This window comes from Chiloscyllium punctatum, chromosome 6 (genome assembly GCF_047496795.1).
Source record: "Chiloscyllium punctatum isolate Juve2018m chromosome 6, sChiPun1.3, whole genome shotgun sequence".
Lineage (NCBI taxonomy): Eukaryota > Metazoa > Chordata > Chondrichthyes > Orectolobiformes > Hemiscylliidae > Chiloscyllium > Chiloscyllium punctatum.
This window is the reverse complement of record NC_092744.1, coordinates 22,631,188-22,651,305: the sequence shown is the minus strand read 5'-3', so window position 1 is coordinate 22,651,305 and position 20,118 is coordinate 22,631,188. Positions and strand designations below refer to the sequence as shown.

Sequence of the window (20,118 nt, the reverse complement as noted above, 5' to 3'; positions counted from 1 at the left end):
GTCCACACCGCCCCGCCGAAGCGTACCCACCCATACCCCTACATCTACATCTACATCTACATCAACCCCTTACTTAACACTACGGGCAATTTAGCATGGCCAATGCCCCTGACCTGCACATCTTTGGACTGTGGGAGGAAACCGGAGCACCCGGAGGAAACCCACGCAGACACGGGGAGAACGTGCAAACTCCACACAGTCAGTCGCCTGAGGCGGGAACTGAACCCGGGTCTCTGGCGCTGTGAGGCAGCAGTGCTAACCACTGTGCCACCGTGCCGCCCACGTTGGGACAGAGCCTCATATATCAACCCAACTTTGTCAGCTATTCCTCCTCCCATGTGTGTTTGGAGTGACTCACTAAGCACATCTCCCACATTGTCAGCCACATCTCTCAAAAAGCCACCATTGACAAGGAGATCCAACACTTGATCAGCTACACCAAGCCAACCTTGCACAAATGATGCCAGTGCATTTTTGACAGTGACCTCCACAAGTCAAGATAGGGACCAGGTTATTGTTGTCACCACACTCCTGAGCCTCACTGGGACCTGAATAATATATTAGTGGCAAATATTTTTAATCACCCTGTCCAGGGATGTTACCTCACATCTCTGGACTCAAACCCAGGCCTCTTGGTTCAGAGGTAGAGAGACTACCACTGTGACATGTGTGCTATGTATCAGTGCCATCTCAGAGGGCTAAAGGAATTCCATCTGCATTGCTTCTGCCACAACCTCCAGATTCAATGAGAGGACCATTTGAACAAACATAAGCCAGCTCTATTAGCATTCAGGCAAAGCTCCTGCCAAACCTACTTTGGACTGGAAATGGTGTCTGGACAGTGGGAAAATTACCGCCCCCTACCATCCACACCCCAACCCCTGCCATGCCCTGTTTTCTCAACTCTCAAATCATTGTCATTAAAGGGCGGGATAATGAAAATGCTTTAAAGACAGTCTGAAGCTCTCCTGAACCCATGGCCACATGGACATTAATGACTGGGAGGAACTTGTTACCAACTCTCAGAATATCACAGCTTGTTCATTAAGATGCATCATGTTTTCAAAATCTATATCATTGCAGTATTTGAACATAGCTGGCTAGATCAGCATTTGTTGTGTACTCCTGTTTTCCATTGGGAAGGTGGTGAGCTGCATTGTGAATCACTACAGTCCTGTATATAGTAATACTCACATTGCTGTTAGGATGGGAGATCCTGGATTTTGGATTCAGCAACACTGAAGGAATGGAAACATTTTCCCAAATTTGGATGATGTGTGGCTTGGAGAGGAATTTGCATGTGATGTTGTTCCCTGGATCTGATGGTCATGTCCTTTCTCAGTGGTAGAGTTTGCAGGTTTGGAAGGTACTGTTGAGGGAGCCTTGGTGAGTTGTAGGTGGTTGACTGCAAATGTGTATCATTGTTGGAGACAGTGAACGTTGAAAAGTAGTTGATGGGGTGTCAATGAAGCAGATTGCTTTGTCTTGATGGTTTCAACCTTCTTGAGTGCTGTTGGAGCTGCACCCATTCAGGTAAGTGGATAGTATTTTGTCATATGTCTGACTTGTGCCTTGTAGATGATAAACAGACTTTGGGGAAGCAAGAGGTGAGTTACTATCTGCGGGATTCCTAGCCTCTGATTCTGACCTACTCTTGCACTGCAGTATTTATATGGATGGTCCAGGTCAGTTTCTGGTCAATGGTAATGTCAATAATATTGATTGTGGAAGATTCAATTATGATAATGCCTCTAAATGTCAAAGGGTGATGGTTAGATTCTCTCACTGCAGTTGGTTATTGTATGGTGCAAATATTATCTCCTAGTTAACAGCCCAGGCTGGATATTGTCCAGGTTCTATTGCATTTTGAATCATCTCTATCTGGAGATTCAATATTGAACATTTTGCAATCATCAGTGAACTTGATGATCTTGTGATGGAGAAAAAAATCATTGGTGAAGGAACTGAAGGTAAATGGGCCTAGGACACCATTCTGAGAATTAGGGTTCTGGTGGCACAATGGTAGTGTTGCTATCTGAGTTTTCCAAAGGATTCTAGTCTTGCTCAGGCTCTTTGCCACTCTGTTTTGTTTTACTTTGTTGTTAAGGGCTATCACACTCACCTCTTCTCGTAGATGTAGATTTTTTTTTTATCTATGTTTGAACCCAGGCCATAATGGGATCAGGAGCTGAGTGGCCTTGGCGGAACCCAAACTGGGTGTCACTGAGCAAGTTATTGCTGATCAGGTACTGCTTAATAACACTGTTGATGACACCTCCCATCACTTTACTGACGATCAAGAGTAGGCAGGGTGGTAATTGGCTGGGTTGGATTTATCATGCTTTATATGTATAGGGCATACCTGGGCAAATTTCCACCTTGTCAGGTTGATGTCAGTGTTGTAGCTGAAATAAACAAATCAAATTATCCTAATACAACGAGCCAGCAGAAACTTATTGAGCTGAATGTCAACCTCCCAATGTTTAAAATTTGATGTAATCAGCACAATGGAATAATTATTTAATCAAAGTCAGGAATAATTTCTCTTCTTAGCTGTCCAATATCTACCATTGACTATTGAAATAATTGCAGAGGCTAGTATCCTGCCACCAAATCACCCTTTATGTGCACAGTAGATTGTCTTTGACCAGTCAGTCCCTAGAATGAAACTATTCTCTGAATCTCCTGTTTATTTTTTTCTTAATTTTCCTCCATGCTACCTTCCAACAGTGGTATTGCTTATTTTTTCTCCAGCACCCATGTCATGTGCATGAATCTCCTGTATATTTTAATTTTATTAAACAATACAGTTTACAAAACAGTTAACAGCTGTATACTGAGAAACAGCAATCTGTAAGGGAGAGGAGCAGCAAAGCCAGGCCCCAAACCCTACCTTCAACTAGTTTTCAGGGAAGTGAGGACCAGTCCCAACCCCCACTTTGTCATTGTCATTGTAAAGCAGCAACAAATACATACAAGAGTCCAATTAGATAACAGTGCATAGAATACAGACCACCAACTCCTCCCCCCCGCGCCCCCCCCCCCCCCCCCCCCCCAAGGCAAGCCAGCGGCCACTCTAAGACAGCCTGCCCCATGCCCCTTCCAGTTCTTGGTCTACCCTGGCACACCTTCCAATCACCTCTAGAACTGCCTGTCCTGTTTCCCCAACCCCACCCCCCCCATGATGACAGCCGTCAGCACGGCTGACCCAATTTCCTGCTTCCCTCACTGCCCTTCGCACCTTCCGGCCATCTCTAGGACAGCCCACCCTGGTACCTTCCCGGGGTGACAGTGCTGAGGACGGCCTACCTGGCTTCTGGTTCTTGGTCTGTCCCTATGTACCATCTGGCTCTCGTCCACCCCTTCCGGCCACCTCTAAGACAGCCCATCCCCTTCCCTGGGACGACGATGCACAGGGCAGCCCACAAGCACCCCGGATCTCGGCCTGCCCCTACACACCTTCTGGCTGTTGGACGCTATGACACCTTCCAACCACCTCTAGGACAGCTTGTCCAGATCACCCCTTCTCAGGATGACTGTACTCAGAACGGCCTACCCACCTTCTGGCTCTCAGGGAGACTGGCATTGGGGTGGCCTACCCACCTTGCAGCTCTCAAGGCCACCTACCCTTCTGGTGCACAGGATGACTTACCCACCCTCTGGCTCTTGGGGTGACAGCTTTCAGAATGACTGAGCCTCCAAGCTCATAGTAAGGCCTGCGCAGTCAATTACCAACAAGTGGAGTCCTTTCTGGTACAGAGTCCATTACCATAAACATTATCATTCTCTTCAAAATTTAGAGTCCATTCCCAGGAACAGAGTCGACTCCAGTATGCAGAATGCATTGTCAGAAATGGAGTCTACTCCAGTGTGCAGAGCCCACCCCTGAAGGCAGCAAGTACACACCCAACAGCGCACACACAGGTTTTCAGTCTCCATAGAGGCCTGACTTATCCACAGAGAACCAGTCCCACTCACAGGAACCGAGTACGTTGTGAAGGCGTAGTTAGCTCTCAGGGGGTTTGGTCCACTTCCAAAGGAAGGGTCCACTTCCAAACTCAAGGATGCAGCAATTGCTCACCTCCCAGCGTGCACACAAGTGTTCAGTCTTTAGAGGCCTAGTCCATTGACAAGGGCCAGGCCTACCCACAGGAACAGCCCATCTGGAAAGATGTACTTTGTTACAAGGGCTTAGTCCAAACACCAAAAAAGTGAAGATCCATTCAAAAGAGAGAAAACCAGAGTGCAAGGGCTAAGCTCTGCCACAAAATCAACATTATATTTTTCTCAAAGTAAAAAAGAGAGTAACACACTGGCTGGAAACAATGTTAATGAGAACTGAGTTTTACCAGAAAAACATTGTGTAGATCGGGCAGTTTAGAAATCAGTCCTCAATAAAAAAAGGAATACCAGAAACAAACTGGCTATATAACTCAGCCAGTTCAGGAATCCAGTTCCTCAAAAAGCAGAAACCAACGCTAGTGGGAACACACCTACTGTGGCCCAGCCAGAGCAGAGTCAATCACCTAAGCTGAGGAGATTCTAAATCTTTTTTTATCACAGTGAAAAACAATAAGTGTGTAAATCTTCATTTATATTCCACCCCCAGGAAGAAAGGAAATACCTGAGTGGCCAGTGACAATCAGTGCCCTCAAAGGGCAATGCTGCATGATCAAACAGTGAAGGGGAGGGCAGGGATTAAATCAAAATAGAGTTGGAGGGGGATACTCCTGTTCGTATCTGTCAGCTAGGGCTCCCTGATTGTTCCAGGTTAACAATCCCTTATAGTCAGTGAGATCCACCTTTCCCCTTGTTTCAATCAGTATAACTATCAAATGTGTTATAAGTAATCAAGATTCTTGATCTATCATGGTTATTTGGAAACTTGTATTCTAAATTTGAAGAACTATATCTAACTTTAAGTGTGATTTGAATTTGTAAATTGCGTGCTCAAGGGATATATTTTGGTGTTGAATAGTAGCCATATTTCTTTTGAAATTTGAGGCAACCTGTTCCTGATATTTTTAAAAAGTTAAGTTAAATCACTTTTTCTTATTTAAAAGGTGTTGTCTGCAATTAATTGAGAGGTTTTAAAATGGGGAACCATCCCAATCATTGTTACAGATGAGAAACAGTTCTGTATTAAACTACCTGAGCCTTGATAGGTGTGAAATTTGTCTTGCCATCATTCTTTTCTTAGAAAATTGAAGGTTATTTCTGCTTTGTTCTAGAATGCCTTGGTCCCATTCATTCTTTGCCCTGTATGTATTGACCTGCATTGATCCAACAGAAACCTATTGGCTCAATGCGTCTGGTGAGTATATAGTAGTTCTTTTAACTCCTGAATAAAGAAATGTGTTTACAGTATCCATCCTCTGTTTTCAATCAATTATTATGGAATGATATAATTATACAGAAAGAAGATCATTGAGCCCCATCACACACATCTGCCAGCTCTTTGAAAGAATTATCGCAATTAGGTTCACTCTGCTGCTTTTCCTTCTAAGTTGCTGTCTCACCCTTTTCTGTGAACCAATATCATGTAAGAAACTGCTCTGTTCCTGTCCATGGTTTGGAGTGCTGTTTGTTTGTTTAAACTGTATGTCATCAGCTTTTTTGCATCTGACAGTCTTGGGTTCAAACTTCACTCAGAGTTTTAAACAGATACTCCAAGCTGCCATTCCAATGCAGTGTTGAATAGGCACTGCGCTGTCTGAGATGGCTTTTTTTTTGAGTCAAACTTTAATCGAGTCCCTGTCCGCCTCATGTGTATAAAAAGATGTCAATTATCCTTCAACCAACATTCATTAAAATCAGTGATCTGGATATTCTGGCATTGTTTATAGGAGCTTACTGTTGCAATGTCGGTATGTGAATACATATTAGCATCATTTATTTTGTGGCTTAGAGTTTGAATTAGTGGCATGTGAGTTTTGGTTTAAGTGTATGAGGTGATTTAATAATTAATTTGTCAGTATTTCTGGAGCCCCAACTTCTTTTCAAACCAGTATGACCGAGTGATAATGGCTGTAGTGGTGAGGAATTAGTGGATTACTCTGCGCATGGGACAAATATAGGCAGCCTTTGTGTTGCTTGATTCTATGACACAAACAATGGATCGGATCAGACAGTAAGACGAATGGATAGCATTTAAGTGCACCTTGGACATTTATACAAAGCAAATTGAAATGAAAACCAATTTTTGCTTTTCCATGACCGCACTATAGAAGACAGCCCCTGCCTAATTAATAAACAGATTGTTGAAAGCGAGTCCAATATATTTCACAGTGCTGCATGATCATCCTGCAGGTGATTCCTTATCTCTTGTCTCTGCAACTGGCTAGTGATTGACAGACCACTGAAGTGTTACTAATTGCTAGTGCTAGGAGAAAGTGAGGACTGCGGATGCTGGAGATCAGAGTCGAGAGTGGCGTGCTGGAAAAGTATAGCAGGTCAGGCTGCTCCTCGGATGCTGCCTGATCTGTGCTTTTCCAGCACTACACTCTTGACTAATTGCTGATGCTGATGAAGGGCTTTTGCCCGAAACGTCGATTTCGCTACTCGTTGGATGCTGCCTGAACTGCTGTGCTCTTCCAGCACCACTAATCCAGTATTTGGTTTCCAGCATCTGCAGTTATTGTTTTTACCGAATTGCTAATGCTGTCCCTTTCATGATCTCAGCAATATCCCAAAGTCCTTTGCACCAAAAATAGTGCTGGACCCCCTCAATACTGTTTCAATGTCAATTCAAATGTTGAGCTGAGGTTTCTGGAGTGGGACTTGAACACAGGGCCTGCTGCTTCAGAGGCAATAGTCTGATTCACTGAGCCCTGTCTTGCCTCCTGGGTACAAATTGACTCTCGAGGCTAATCCAGTCCCAAGAGATTTAATTCTCAAAGTTATAGTTTTATGCCCAAGTCTAAAAGTTTGGGCTCGAGCCAGACTGGTTGAGAAGGCAAAGCCGAGGTCTTTAGGCTTGTTTTTCCTTGTAATGCTGTTTAGACATTGTTGTCATAGATATACCAGGCTTCAACCTTGTTGTTACATCATTAAAAGATGATTCCAACTTCAGGCTGCTGTGTCACTCTCCATGTGGATCCACGCGCTTTCTCCTGTTAACTTCACCTACACTGTGCTATTTAAGCCCAGTGATGAGCAGGTCTGTTACACCACACCAAATTTGCTTGAGGAACCTGAAGTCCTGTGCCAACTTAAATCAATGCTTTAATCCATTAGTGACCATTGTGCCAGATTTCAGAGTTGCCATCAAACAGCCAACAGAGAAAACTCCATCACGATGAATTTAATGCCTGGAAAATGCAATATTCCCACTGATTTGTGGGAATCATTTGTCTAAGATTGCCTAAATTAGAGGAAAAGTATCTGGATAGGTGCTAACCATCTCAAATACCCCTGACAGACCCAAGTGGAAGGAACATGCAAAAGCCTATGCATCCCCCCCCACTTGCCTATTTAGACACCACTTCCTTCAACTCTGCCAGGGTGTGTGGGCCAGCATTGAGCATCAGTTATCTCAGGATCCACACTCTGGAGTGGAGGCTCATCAATCATCCATGTTTTTGAGGGAGTGAAGAAGAGCTGGCAGAACCCAGAACATTGATACTTTTTAGCATTGTAATGGAAAGTAGAGGATAAAAGATTTTAAACTGCTTTAATGGTGTGAAGTCCCAAAGCAGATAACAGCAATGGACGGTAAACATCCAATCATTATCATCTAGAACTACTTATGAATTAGATAAGCCTAGGAACCCTCCAACCACAAGGGATGAACTCAGATTTCTCCAGTTTCCTCATTTCCCCTCCCCTCCACCTTGTCTCAGTCCCAACCCTCGAACTCAGCACCACCTTCCTAACCTGCAATCTTCTTCCTGACCTCTCTGCCCCCCACCCCCACTCAAGCCTATCACCCTCACCTTGACCTCCTTCCACCTATTGCATTGCCAACGCCCCTCCCCCAAGTCCCTCCTCCCTACCTTTTATCTTAGCCTGCTGGGCACAATTTCCTCATTCCTGAAGAAGGGCTGATGCCCGAAACGTCGATTCTCCTGTTCCTTGGATGCTGCCTGACCTGCTGCGCTTTTCCAGCAACACAAATTCAGCTAGGAATTAGATAAAACTTACATCACTGAAACAGGCCACTTGGGCCATCTGTTTCATGCTGATATTGATGCTTCATAACAGCCTCCTGTCAATCCATCTCCATTTCACTCCATCAACATATCCTTCTATTCCATTCTCCATTTAAGTTTGTATCTAGATTTCCCTTACATGTGTCTAACTACTCTCTTGAAAATAAGCCGTGCAGTGAGCAGGGCAGCAGTAGACATCCAGTTCATGGCCACTGCCATATGACACCTTAAAACGGCATTGCTCGGACCCGACATTGTGCACACCAGTTGGAGGACTTTCAGGTGTGCGGTGGAATCCCGTCTGCAGTTACCCCTGCCCGGACGGCATTTCACATTGGTCCCAAGATTCCTGATGGAGCCTGTGCCCTACAACCTGAGCCACCTCCAGAATTTTAGCTTTGTCCCCTCAGGAACGTAACACAGCGGGCCCTGTACAGACTGCTGCTGCACACTATCCACCTCTTCTCCCTCACCAACCACCTGGACACTCCTTGCCGTGCCCGTTTGCCAATGGTTGGTGGGGATCCCCAGTGGAGAGCACTCTACAATGGAGTCCTCCCCCTTTTCTCTCCAAAATCTGGGTGGAGGGTGTTGCACACGGCAGACCCCTGCAACCGCAGATTACGATGGTTCACGGACTCCCAGCCCCACTGCTTGTTCTGTGGTGCTGTGGACTCCGTGGACCATGTATATGTTGGGTGTGGGTGTATGCTCTCCCTTTTTAGTTTTCTAGAGAGCATTCTCCTCTGCTTTTGGTTGCACTTCAGTCCCACGCTCCTGATCTTTGGGCACCCGGTGCGGAGGGGGGGGGGAGGGTAGGTCAGAGGATCTCCTCGTGGGTCTGCTCCTGGGCCTGGCCAAACTGGCCATAAACAGGCCCAGGCAGTGGGCCATGGAAGGGGGTCGTTAGGGCCAATTGCCTGCTCCTCTTCCACGGCTACATCCAAACCCAGGCGTCTCTAGAGAAGGAGCACACTGTGTCCGCCACCACCCTTGAGCTGTTCAGGGAGAGGTGGGGGCCGCAGGGAGTGGAATGTTTAATTTACCTCTCCAACTCTATTTTTTGATATGATCCCTGCCTTCCCCTTCACTTTTTTGATCATGCAGCATTGCCCTTTGAGGAGGGCACTGCTTGTCACTGGCCACTCAGGTGTTTCCTTTCTTCCTGTTGGTTGATTACAAATAAAGATTTAAACACCTGTTGTTCTTCACTGTGTCAAAACTTAAAAAAAAAAACCCTCTAGTCTCACCCCTCTGGATCGAGATATTTTCCCCCAAATTCCCTGATAAACTTACTTGTGACTGTCTTATATTTTACGGACCATACTTCTGAAAACCCTTAAATGAGGGAAAATCTTTCCAAACTTAACCTGTCAAACACCTTTACAAATTTTATACCAGATCACCCCTTGGTCTGTCATTCTGAGAGAAAACAGGCACAGTCTAGTTTAGGTGAAGAATAAATGCCAAATTCCAGTGGCAATGATATGCTCACTGCACCATCTGTAACATTGCAACAAATTAGAATTTATGTACATGAAATAGGAATATTAAATCACACGGAATGTGTAAATATCATATTGTACCAAGGAACCATAGAGTGTAAGGAAACTCGATAACAGAACAGACTTAAAGAATTTGTAGCTGAATCCATGAAGTGTTCAGAATAAGGTAGATAAACCTCAAATCAAGGTCACAAGGACTTCAAATTTGTAAAGGGAGGGAAGCGACAGATTCAAACCACTACAAATGCCGGAGGAAAGATCACAGAAGCGCTTCACAGGAGGCTCCCAAGCACTGAGGATGTCACCTAGACAGGGGACGAAACGTCTGCAACACAAATTCCCAGCTCGGCAAACAGAACCACAACAACGAGCACCCGAGCTACAAATCTTCTCCCAAACTTTAAAGGGAGGGAGAGCTTAGTAAGGGTTATTAAAGTTTCCAGAACAAGTAAGAGGGCAGAGTATGGAAAGAGTCAGCAATCTAACGTCAGATAAATATGAGAAGGGGGTGGGGTGTGTGGTCAGTGCAGGAACTGAGGGTCTTGTACTTACATGTGTGCAGTTTATAAAACAAGGTAAATGAACTTTGAATATCAGATTGCAATTGGCAGGTATGATGTTGTTGAGATATGACTACAAGCGAATCAGGGCTGGGAACTAAATATCCAAGGATAAAGTCCTATGAAAAAGAGAGCCCAGGGGTGTCTTTTTAGTGAGAAATGAAATTAAATCAATGGCAAGAAGTGATATGGAAACAAAGGATTTGAATTATAAGGAGAGGCTGGATAATCTCCTGACTTTTATCAATGAAATGTAGGAAGTGAAGGGTGATCTTTTATAGAAATTTATAAAGCATGAGGCATACAGATAAGGCTAATGGCATGTGTCCTTTCCTTAGGATGGGGGATTTCAAGACTAGGGGACATACGTTTTAAGTAAGAGGAGAACGATTTGACAATGACACGAGGGGCAATTTTTTTACATAGTAGGTGGTTTGTGTGTGGAATGAACTTCCAGAGCAAGAGTGGAAGAAGATACAGTTACAACAATTCAAAGACATTTGGATAAGTACATGAATAAGAAATGTTTAGAGGGATATGGGCCAAACAGGTGAGACTAGTTTACTTTGGGATTATGGTCGGCATTGACTAGTTGGACCGAAGGGTCTGTTTCTGTGCTGTATGATTCTATGACTGTAGAATTTGTGTGGGTAGAGTTAAGAAACTACAAAGAAATAAAGACCCTGATGGGAATTGTGTGCAGGTCTCTTAGCTGTAGTCAGGATGTGAGGCAGAAAATAAATTAGGAGGTAGAAAAGGCACAATTACAATAATCGTGATGGACTTCAATATGCAGGTGGACTGGGAAAATCAGTTTGATGGAGCATTCCAAAATAGGGATTTGCGGAATGTCTACAAGTGTTTTTTTTAAGAGCAGCTTGTGATAGAACCACTAGGGAAATTTTAGACTTGCTGATGTGTTATGAGGCAGCTTAAGGTAAAGGAACCTTGAGGAGGCAGAGACCAAAATATGATAGTTTGAGAGGGAAAAGCTGGAATCGACATAACAGTAAGTACATTTGAGTAAGGGTGACTTCAAAGACTGGAGGGAGGAGCTGGCCAGAGTTGATTGGAAAGGAAGCAGCAATGGCAAGGGTTTCTGGGAATAATTCAGGAGGCACAGCAGCAATTCATCCCAAGGAGGAAGAAACATACTAAGGGGTATATGAGGCAACTGTGACTGACCAGGGAAGTCAGGGTCAGCACTACAAAAAAAAACGTACAACGTGGTAAAGATTAATGGGAAGCCAGAGGATTGGGAAGTCTTTAAAGACCAGCAGAGGATAACAAAAGAAGCAATAAGAGGGAGAAAATGAAATGTGAAAAAAAGCTTGTAATACAGAAGAAGATTGGCAGTATTTTCAGATATATAAAAGGTAAGAGAGAGGTCGAGTGGACATTGAACCACTGAAAAATGAGATTGTAGATGTTGTAATGGGGAGAAAGTGAGGACTGCAGATGCTGGAGATCAGAGCTGAAAATGTGTTGCTGGAAAAGCGCAGCAGGTCAGGCAGCATCCGAGGAGCAGGAGAATCGACGTTTCGGGCATCAGCCCTGAAGAAGGATGCTGCCTGAAACATCGATTCTCCTGCTCCTTGGATGCTGCCTGACCAGATGTAGAAATGGGGAACAAAGAAATGGCGGAAGAACTGAACAAGTACTTTGCATCAGTCTTCATGGTGGAAGATGCTAGTAGCGTACCAGAATGTCTGGAGAATCGGGGGGCAGAGGTTAGTGTAATGGCCATCACTAAGGAGAAGTTGCTGGGGAAGCTGAAAAGGTCTGAAGGAGAATAAATCATCCAAACCAGTGGGATTGCACCCGACAATTCTGAAAGAGTTGGCTGCCTTTTCAAACTACCCAACACCACGCCGGGACTCACCATCCACCCTGTCGTCCTCCTGTGTGAATACCGATACAAAGTATTTATTAAGGACCTCACCCACATCCTCCAGCTCCACATGTAAATTCCCTCCTTTGTCTTTGAATGGACCTACACTTTCCCTAGCTACCCTCCTTGTTCCTTTTTATATATGTATAAAATGCATTGGATTTTCCTGTTTATTTAAGACATTTCCGAGCCCCTTTTTAGCTCTCCCATCTCCTTGTCTGAGTTATACCGGGACTGCTCCTCCATTTTATGGTCTTTTTGCTTCTTCCTTACTACCATGAACACTTCCATTGCCTTTTGTTCTGGGCACCTTTTTCCATTTGTTCCACTTGCTCCCCCTCCTCCTCTCCACTTCTCAACAGCTGAAGAATGTCAGGGTTTGATCCCTTTTCCAATTCAAAGAAGAGTCATTCTGCCTCTGGCTGTCCATGTGTTTAAATCAATCACTGACCTTAATCCCTTCCTATATACATGTGCTCCTCCAGCACCATTATCCTCCCCTTCACACACCCATCCCTGAATTTAATGCATCAGGTGTATCTTCTCAAGACTAACTGTTTGTGGGTAAGCTTTTAGTCATCTCTCTCAGCATCTCCCATGACTTGGAATATTTTACCTACCTCATATCAGCGCCAGGTGCTGAAATCATCTGCCTTCTCTTCTATTAGCTTCTCAAATTAAAGACTATCCCCCTCTTCTCTCTCTCTCTTTTTTTCGCTTCAGGACAATGCATGGACTGGGACGTGAGCAATGTCCGTGAAGTGAGGGCCTACCACGGGGAGCCAGCAAGGGTTAGCTGCCCCCTCTTCTCGACCCACGTCAAGTTAAACAACAGCATGGCCCGTGGTTCAGGACTGACACTAACGTGGTATAAAACCAGACAAACTGAAGAGCTGCAAGAGCTGATTGACTTTGATCAAGCAGGAAATCGAATCACAAAGGAGCAGGAAGTGCTGTGGTTTTGGCCAGTGTTTGCTAATGATTCTGGGAACTACACCTGCATGGTCAGGTATTTCACTTAACTGTTTGATTTATAGGCTTTTGCCCCTTATCAAGATTTTTGCTTTGGAACTGATGGCTGTGACGTCACCGAAGTACACATAACAGAAGGATGGCTGTCAGTCATTCTGATTGTTACCTTTTTTTGTTGGAAAGAGAAATCTGTCTAGTCCCACACCCACTGGTTTTTTTTTGGGCACTGATCTAATTAATAACTTTTTGACAGTCACTCGTGCATTCACTTCCAGCACGAGACTGAGCAGCGTAACTCGTCATCTCATTTTGTAAAAGGAAACCTCTCTCGCTTCCTTTTTTACCAATTACATTAACAGTTTCCTCTGACAGAGGGAACCCGGTTTCTCTTTATTGATTCCTGTCTTGTTGAGCTTGGAGCTTGGAAAGGAAAGTGGGTCAGAATTTTGGGGAAATGTTGAAAAGGAGCTGGACTACTCTGGTCTTGTATTGTTTTGTTCACTTCCTGTGGGATTCTGTGGTCTGTTGGACAAAATCATGAGCTTGATCTATATTGTTAATCAGGAGGTGGAATCCTCTTCTTGAGGCCTGGGGCTAGCAACTTTCCCATTAATGGTAATCAGTTGGAATGTACCATCGGATTTATCTCCGTGCTGTGTATTAACCTGGTATTTGGATGGGGTAGAATCTCTCTGTCTCACACACATACAGACGTGCAGAGGCAGAGGCAGACACACACAGACACACTGACCTGTTTAGCTGGTAGCATGCTGCTCCACAGTTTACCATCAGGTAGTGTGTATCGAGAAACCTACATTAACAGTTGTCAACATGTTAGGCCTGAGTTTGTATCAATAAATGTACAACTCCTATAATCAAACAGTGGGGAAATCTTCAATCAGGGCTTCCTAAACTCTGGGTCACAACTCCCCCAGCAGTCAGCAGCCATAATTCTGAGGCTGTAATTTCCAAGATAACAAAGGTGGCAATGGAGCTCCATCTGAGTGCGAACAGATGCATGGTCCCTTTTAAACCTCGGTTACTTTTTGAAATAATAGGCATGGCCTAATTGGCTGAGCCTCGGAACCTGAATCCTGTCCTGAAAAGGTCAGCCTCATAGGAGGTGTATTCTACTTTAAAGCTCTGTAGACTGAACAGTCCCTTCCATTCTGTCTCACATCTCTCCCACCCGCTTTACTACACCCCCCCCCCCCCCCCCCCTCAAGTCCCTCACTATCACATGTTTACCTACCCAACTCTCACCACTGCCTTCTCAGACTGGGGCATGGCTATTTTCAAGTATAAAATAGGGGAAACGTCTGGGAGGCCATGTCTTAAAGAAAACTAGTAAATGCTGTAAGCATAGCGCATGGGTAAGAAGGATTTGACTATATGAGAAAGTAAAGCTCCTTGACAACAGAAAGGGGCACAGAGTACATTTGGCCTCAAACAGGGTTGCATTGTATTGAATCTTCTGTCTTATTAATTCCATACTAGGAACACTACTTATTGTCTCAAGGAGGCTGTACCCCTTCTGGTCATTCAGAAAGGACTGAATGATTGCAACAGCAGTAAGGAAATGATTTTCTCTGTGCAGTTCGCTCTCGGAGAAACAAAATACTTGAGCTGTCCAGACACTACTGAATTCTCCAAGTCTTCAACCAACTCAACAGTTGCCTGGTATACTTATAAGGCCCCTTTGGAGCACCACGCAAAGGATCAGTGTCAGGTATGGAACATTAAGGTGTATTGCAGTTCACTCAGGGATTTCAGGTTATCGTGGTTACTTGTACTTTTATGTGACACACAATGGAGTCTCGAGTTATAGATAGAGAGGGTAGAAGATCCAATCTGTATTCCACCGTATGACTGTCCAGGAATCTCTCCCACTCATATTGCCTGCCATTGTTTGTGTTGGAAAGATTTGTAGCTTGATTGTATTATGAACGTACATTCCTTGTCAACCAACATGGAGACCATGGTTCGGAGGCAGGGGCACTACTCACTCCTCCACAGAACCTCCATGGATTTTACTATTGGTCAGTTAGTTAAAGTGGAGGTGATGGCCATGTGGGCGGCACAGTGGTTAGCACTGCTGCCTCACAGCGCCAGGGTCCCAGGTTCGATTCCAGCCACGGGTGACTGTCTGTGTGGAGTTTGCACATTCTCCCCGTGCCTGCATGGGTTTCCTCTGGGTGCTCCGGTTTCCTCCCACATTCCAAAGATGTGCAGGTCAGGTGAATTGGCCATGCTAAATTGCCCATAGTGTTAGGTGGTTTACTCTTCAGAGGGTCAGTATGGACTTGTTGGGCTGAAGGGCCTGTTTCCACACTGTAGGAAATATAACCTAATCTAATCTTGCATTGAAAAGTGATCACGTCACTCTGTAAAGCTGATCATTGGCCAATATACTATTTGGCATAAAATTTACAACAACGTAATCCAAACATGGTCACTTCATTGATCTGTTAAATGCAGAACTGCTTTATGGTAGACGAGTACAGACAAACGTCCCCAGTCAACACTCACCAATGCTTCCAGGAGTGCAAGATGCATCACTCTGAAAAACAGCTAAGGTGAAAGAAGCCCATGACTGCATTCAGGTCATGAATTACCCAATCTGCCTATTGGACAAATGTTTGAATACATTATCCAACTGCTGGCAACTGGAATCCAGCAAAAATTTTCAGCATATGCCATCAGCCATAATGGTTTCACAACTGAATACTGAATGACATGACCGTATGATAAATCAGATGCATAATAAGAAACACATAGTAACAGTAATGCAACTAGAATATAATCCAAGATGCAGCACAAAAATAAAAGTGACCTTAGCCAGCATTCTGAAAACACAACAGCCTCCAGCAAATATCACTAAAGCTGGATAGATCAGCAAATAACAGATATGTTTCAGGAGCTTGTAAACTGTTGTATTGCTACCTGTCTAAAGTATATTCAGAAGCAGAGTTATTTTTGTTTGTTGTCATGTAAATGGCTTGATTCTTTAAGAGTAAATCTTTAGTTAGAATAAAAAAGGTATTTGTATGTACCTTTTTTAAGGGAGTAGAGTTAGACACAGTCGATTCTTCCTCAGTGACCACCCCAGTAGTGTATAGTATTTGCTACTTCCACCAGTATATGCTACTGGGTAACAGTTGTCTGAGACATTTTACTGCAACCAATCCTCTTTTATCTTTGCTTTGTCTTAGGCCTATTTCATGACTAGGGCTAGAGGATTCACCATGTAGAGTTTTTATAGCAGAGAAACTATTCTTAGGTGACAAGAAAGTGTCTTGCATGATAGCAATATGTACAATTTTATTAGGTCAGGCACGTTTACTAGGACCTTGGGGAACTAGTCCAGACATTCCTCCGAAAGCTACTGTAGAACTTCCTATGTCCACCCAGAAACTGTGCAACATTGGTAGAATGAGCTAATGTAGCAGGAATATTAATCCCTTCAGAGCTATTAGCTCATACAGCAACTACACACCTCAACAAGGGATGGTTTAGTCCTGTGATGTATCAGGCGATGTAAGTAGCTATGATAGAGATCAGGTGTAATGATTGATGATACTTTGACTTTAAGAAGAGTATTTTGACTTTTCTTTTGAGAGGTTAAGACTAGAGGTGATGAGTGCTCTCTTCCAAGCCAATAAACAGCTTGTGAGGCCTGGGTTTTTTTTTTAAACTTTACCAATAGAAGCAGCATGAATGGGTGGAGTCAGGCTCTCATAGAACTGGGTTTTAGCTTACCATTCAACAGTTATCAGGGTTTGAAAACTGTTTGTGGACATTGGTCTCTCACTTTGTTACAGCTAAAAGCTTGGGTTCTTTCTACTGCCAGAATCAGATGTGAGACTATCTGTCTTACTGAATTTGCCTTTGCCAAAGGTGTGTTTGTGGTGTGTTATTATATTGTGACAGTTGTTGTTGAGTAGTTATATAATCTATTATTCTGTTAAGCTTTCTAATAGAGATAAAGTTAGACCAATTCTTTTTTTTTTGTTTGTATTTTAATGAGAGGTAAGAGTAAGTGTGTTTTGGTTAAAACCAAGTAGCATGCCCAACCGAATTATAACTGGAACACTGAGGGTCTAGGCTATCTTCTTGATATATTTGAAGGGGTTTGGTCTGGTTCATAACATGATCAAGTGAATATTATCTGTATGTAGTCTTCAAACTAAGAATCCATGTTATTATTTCACCAATCCTCGTGCCTGATTGTTATGTTTACTTGTAAAGAGAGATGTAACTCATCTTTGACAGTTGTCTCGGGTTTGAATTTACTGTTGCATTAAGCATCTTGTGGGATGGTTAGTTGGGATGCCTCCTTCAGGCTGAAGTGTTCGAACTTTAGGAAGGCTCCTGCACTGGTATAAACCTGATTGCTCTCTACTGTGTTTTAACGTTTAAATGGTTAAACCTTCAATCATCACTGGTTCCACAGATATGCTACTTGACACCCTGTTCTGACTCATCACTGCCTTTCTCCGCCAGCTCTGCTATCTGTAATTGTTACATGAATCGTCTGTTTCCTCAAGGAGTAGAAATTTCCTGCTGCAAGATTAAAGCCCAATGTCTTCGTTGCCATCTACGAACCCTGTTTCTGAGACACTGACTCAGCCCCTCCTCTTGGCTGTTATTTGAGACCGATTCAATGCTATGCGCTACATTTCTTTTTTCATTCACTGGATGAGGGTGTTGCTGGCTAGGTAGCGCTTATTGCCCATCCCTAATTGCCCAGATGGCAGTTAAGAGTCAACCACGTTGCTGTGGGTCTGGAATCACAATGCAGGCCAGACCAGGTAAGGATGGCAGTTTCCTTCCTTAAAGCACATTAGTGAACTAAATGGATTTTTTGACAATCAACAATGGATTCATGGTCATCATTAGTTTCTTAATTCCAGGTATTTATTGAATTTGCATTCTACCCTGCTGTGGCAGGATTTGAACTTGGGTCTCCAGAACGTTATTGGGACCTCTGGATTATCAGTCCAGTGATAAGACCATGAGGCTGTTGCCTCCCAGTTAATGTGCTTATTCTTGAATGCAGCTTTGTGGGACCAGATTTCACTCCTGTCCTCAACCAACTTTATTCAGTTTATTTGGTGTTGAGTACTTGGGGTATTCCTTTAAACAATGTCGCTCATAATTTTTTTAAAATTAATTTTTGTGTGACATTTGGTGATGAGGCCATTGTTTTAGATTAGATTAGATTAGATTAGATTACTTATAGTGTGGAAACAGGCCCTTCGGCCCAACAAGTCCACACCGCCCCGCCGAAGCGCAACCCACCCATACCCCTATATTTACACCTTACCTAACACTACGGGCAACTTAGCATGGCCAATTCACCTGATCTGCACACCTTCGGACTGTGGGAGGAAACCGGAGCACCCGGAGGAAACCCACACAGACAAGGGGAGGACGTGCAAACTCCACACAGTTAGTCGCCTGAGGCGGGAATTGAACCCAGGTCTCTGGCGCTGTGAGGCAGCAATGCTAACCACTGTTGGGCATCCCTACTCACCCGTGTGAAGGTGGTCTTAAGTCACTGCAGTCTGTGAGGTACAGGTACATCCACAGTGCAGTTGGGAAAGGAGTTCTCGGATTATAACCCAGTTACAGGGAAGGTGCAAAGAATTCTAATTTTAAATCAAGACCTGACTTGGGGGTGATGGTGCTTCTTTGTCCCTGCTGCTTTTGCCTCACCAAATTGGCGAGGTTCCTTTTCAAGACTGATGAATTTGGGTCATTCAAAATGACTGAATTTGTGACCAGTATGTGATTAGATGGTTTCAGTTTTGTATTTTGAAAGGGGATAAGGGAAAACCAACCTAATGTTATTTGTTTTGGTTTCTTTCTCTCTTTTACGCTTAGGGGTGTTGTAGAGCTCAGGAAGTGGTGGAGATTGTGACAGAGATTGAAGGTAAATTGGTATTCCACGTTGTACGAGAATACCACAGAGGAGAATACACGTGTATCGTAACAATGAAACAAAGAGAACAGCCTTACACTCTGACCAGAACAGTCAGCATCTCGATTTGTGGTAAAAGTCTTTTTGACCTAGAGCACAATTTGTCTCTTCATCCCAGAGCCTCAGGGTAATTGATAGGCTGACAATTCTTGTTTTAATTTGCGATTTTGTTTGCCCACAGCTAGCCAACAGGAATTGAAGGCACCGGTTTTGGTTTTGCCAAAAGTCAATCAACAAGTTATAGTTGAACACGGTGAGTGCGATTTTGCCAATTTGTTTGGTTTTGCCAAATTTGGTAAAATGAGGAAATTTAAATAATGCATCTGTCAGTGAGATTGACCAAGTTGGTCAATGCAAGATCTTGTACGGAGATGACAAGTGGTTGTAAGAAAGAATTCAGCAACTTACTCCACATCTCCTCCCAGTAGTCAGTGTCTGTTGACCTTGTAAATTACTAGGTTGAACTGTGGTCAGAAAAGCACAAGCATGACTGTGTCAAAAGAAAGCTCATGTCTGCGTGTGGTCCATACAGGACCTTTAGTAACATTATCATCTTTTGATTAAAAAGTGCTGCAAGTAATTATGCTCAAATGTCACATTTTGGCCACAATATTGGCCTTCTCTTGCAAATAGAGATCACAGAATAAACATATGAAAGTAGCGTTACCTTTGTTTCGTTGGGAGAGATTGGTATGTTTAGCAGATTATGATATGGCAAGTATTAAATGTGATTTTCAATTTCTGTCTAGGTCAGGAAGTAAATTTAACCTGTAGGATGTATTTTCATTGTATCCAAAATTCACCCACAACTCTCTGGTGGACTGTCGCTGGGCAACATGCAGAGGACCTAGCTCCAGCAATAAAATTATTTCACAGGTACTTTTGAACCACCAGCTACCCTAAAGATGGCTTTCTACTTTTTAAAAATTAATGAGGTCAAACTTCTGGAAGTTATATTGATGCAACCTGGGTGGAATTGGACAAGGTCATGCCAGAGATTTGGGAATTTTTAAAATCCATGTTGCAACCGTATCCATTTGCTTTGATATTTACTCTG

At 43.7% G+C, this 20,118-nt stretch overlaps 1 protein-coding gene across 4 annotated transcripts in view; it reads left to right on the top strand.

The window, feature by feature from the left end:
- LOC140478772 (interleukin-1 receptor accessory protein-like) overlaps window positions 1-20,118 on the top strand; it is a 47,740-nt gene that overhangs the window by 9,970 nt on the left and 17,652 nt on the right. For 3 of the 4 annotated variants that reach the window (XM_072572131.1, XM_072572129.1, XM_072572128.1), the window contains exons 2-7: window positions 5,232-5,314; window positions 12,830-13,115; window positions 14,576-14,807; window positions 18,965-19,133; window positions 19,243-19,314; window positions 19,811-19,937. In XM_072572131.1, coding sequence (XP_072428232.1) covers window positions 5,233-5,314; window positions 12,830-13,115; window positions 14,576-14,807; window positions 18,965-19,133; window positions 19,243-19,314; window positions 19,811-19,937 — 968 coding nt within the window. In that variant the 5' untranslated portion in view covers window position 5,232. Of the gene's footprint in view, window positions 1-1,342; window positions 1,534-5,231; window positions 5,315-12,829; window positions 13,116-14,575; window positions 14,808-18,964; window positions 19,134-19,242; window positions 19,315-19,810; window positions 19,938-20,118 lie in introns of all 4 variants that reach the window. The other variant, XM_072572130.1, reaches the window with a different exon arrangement.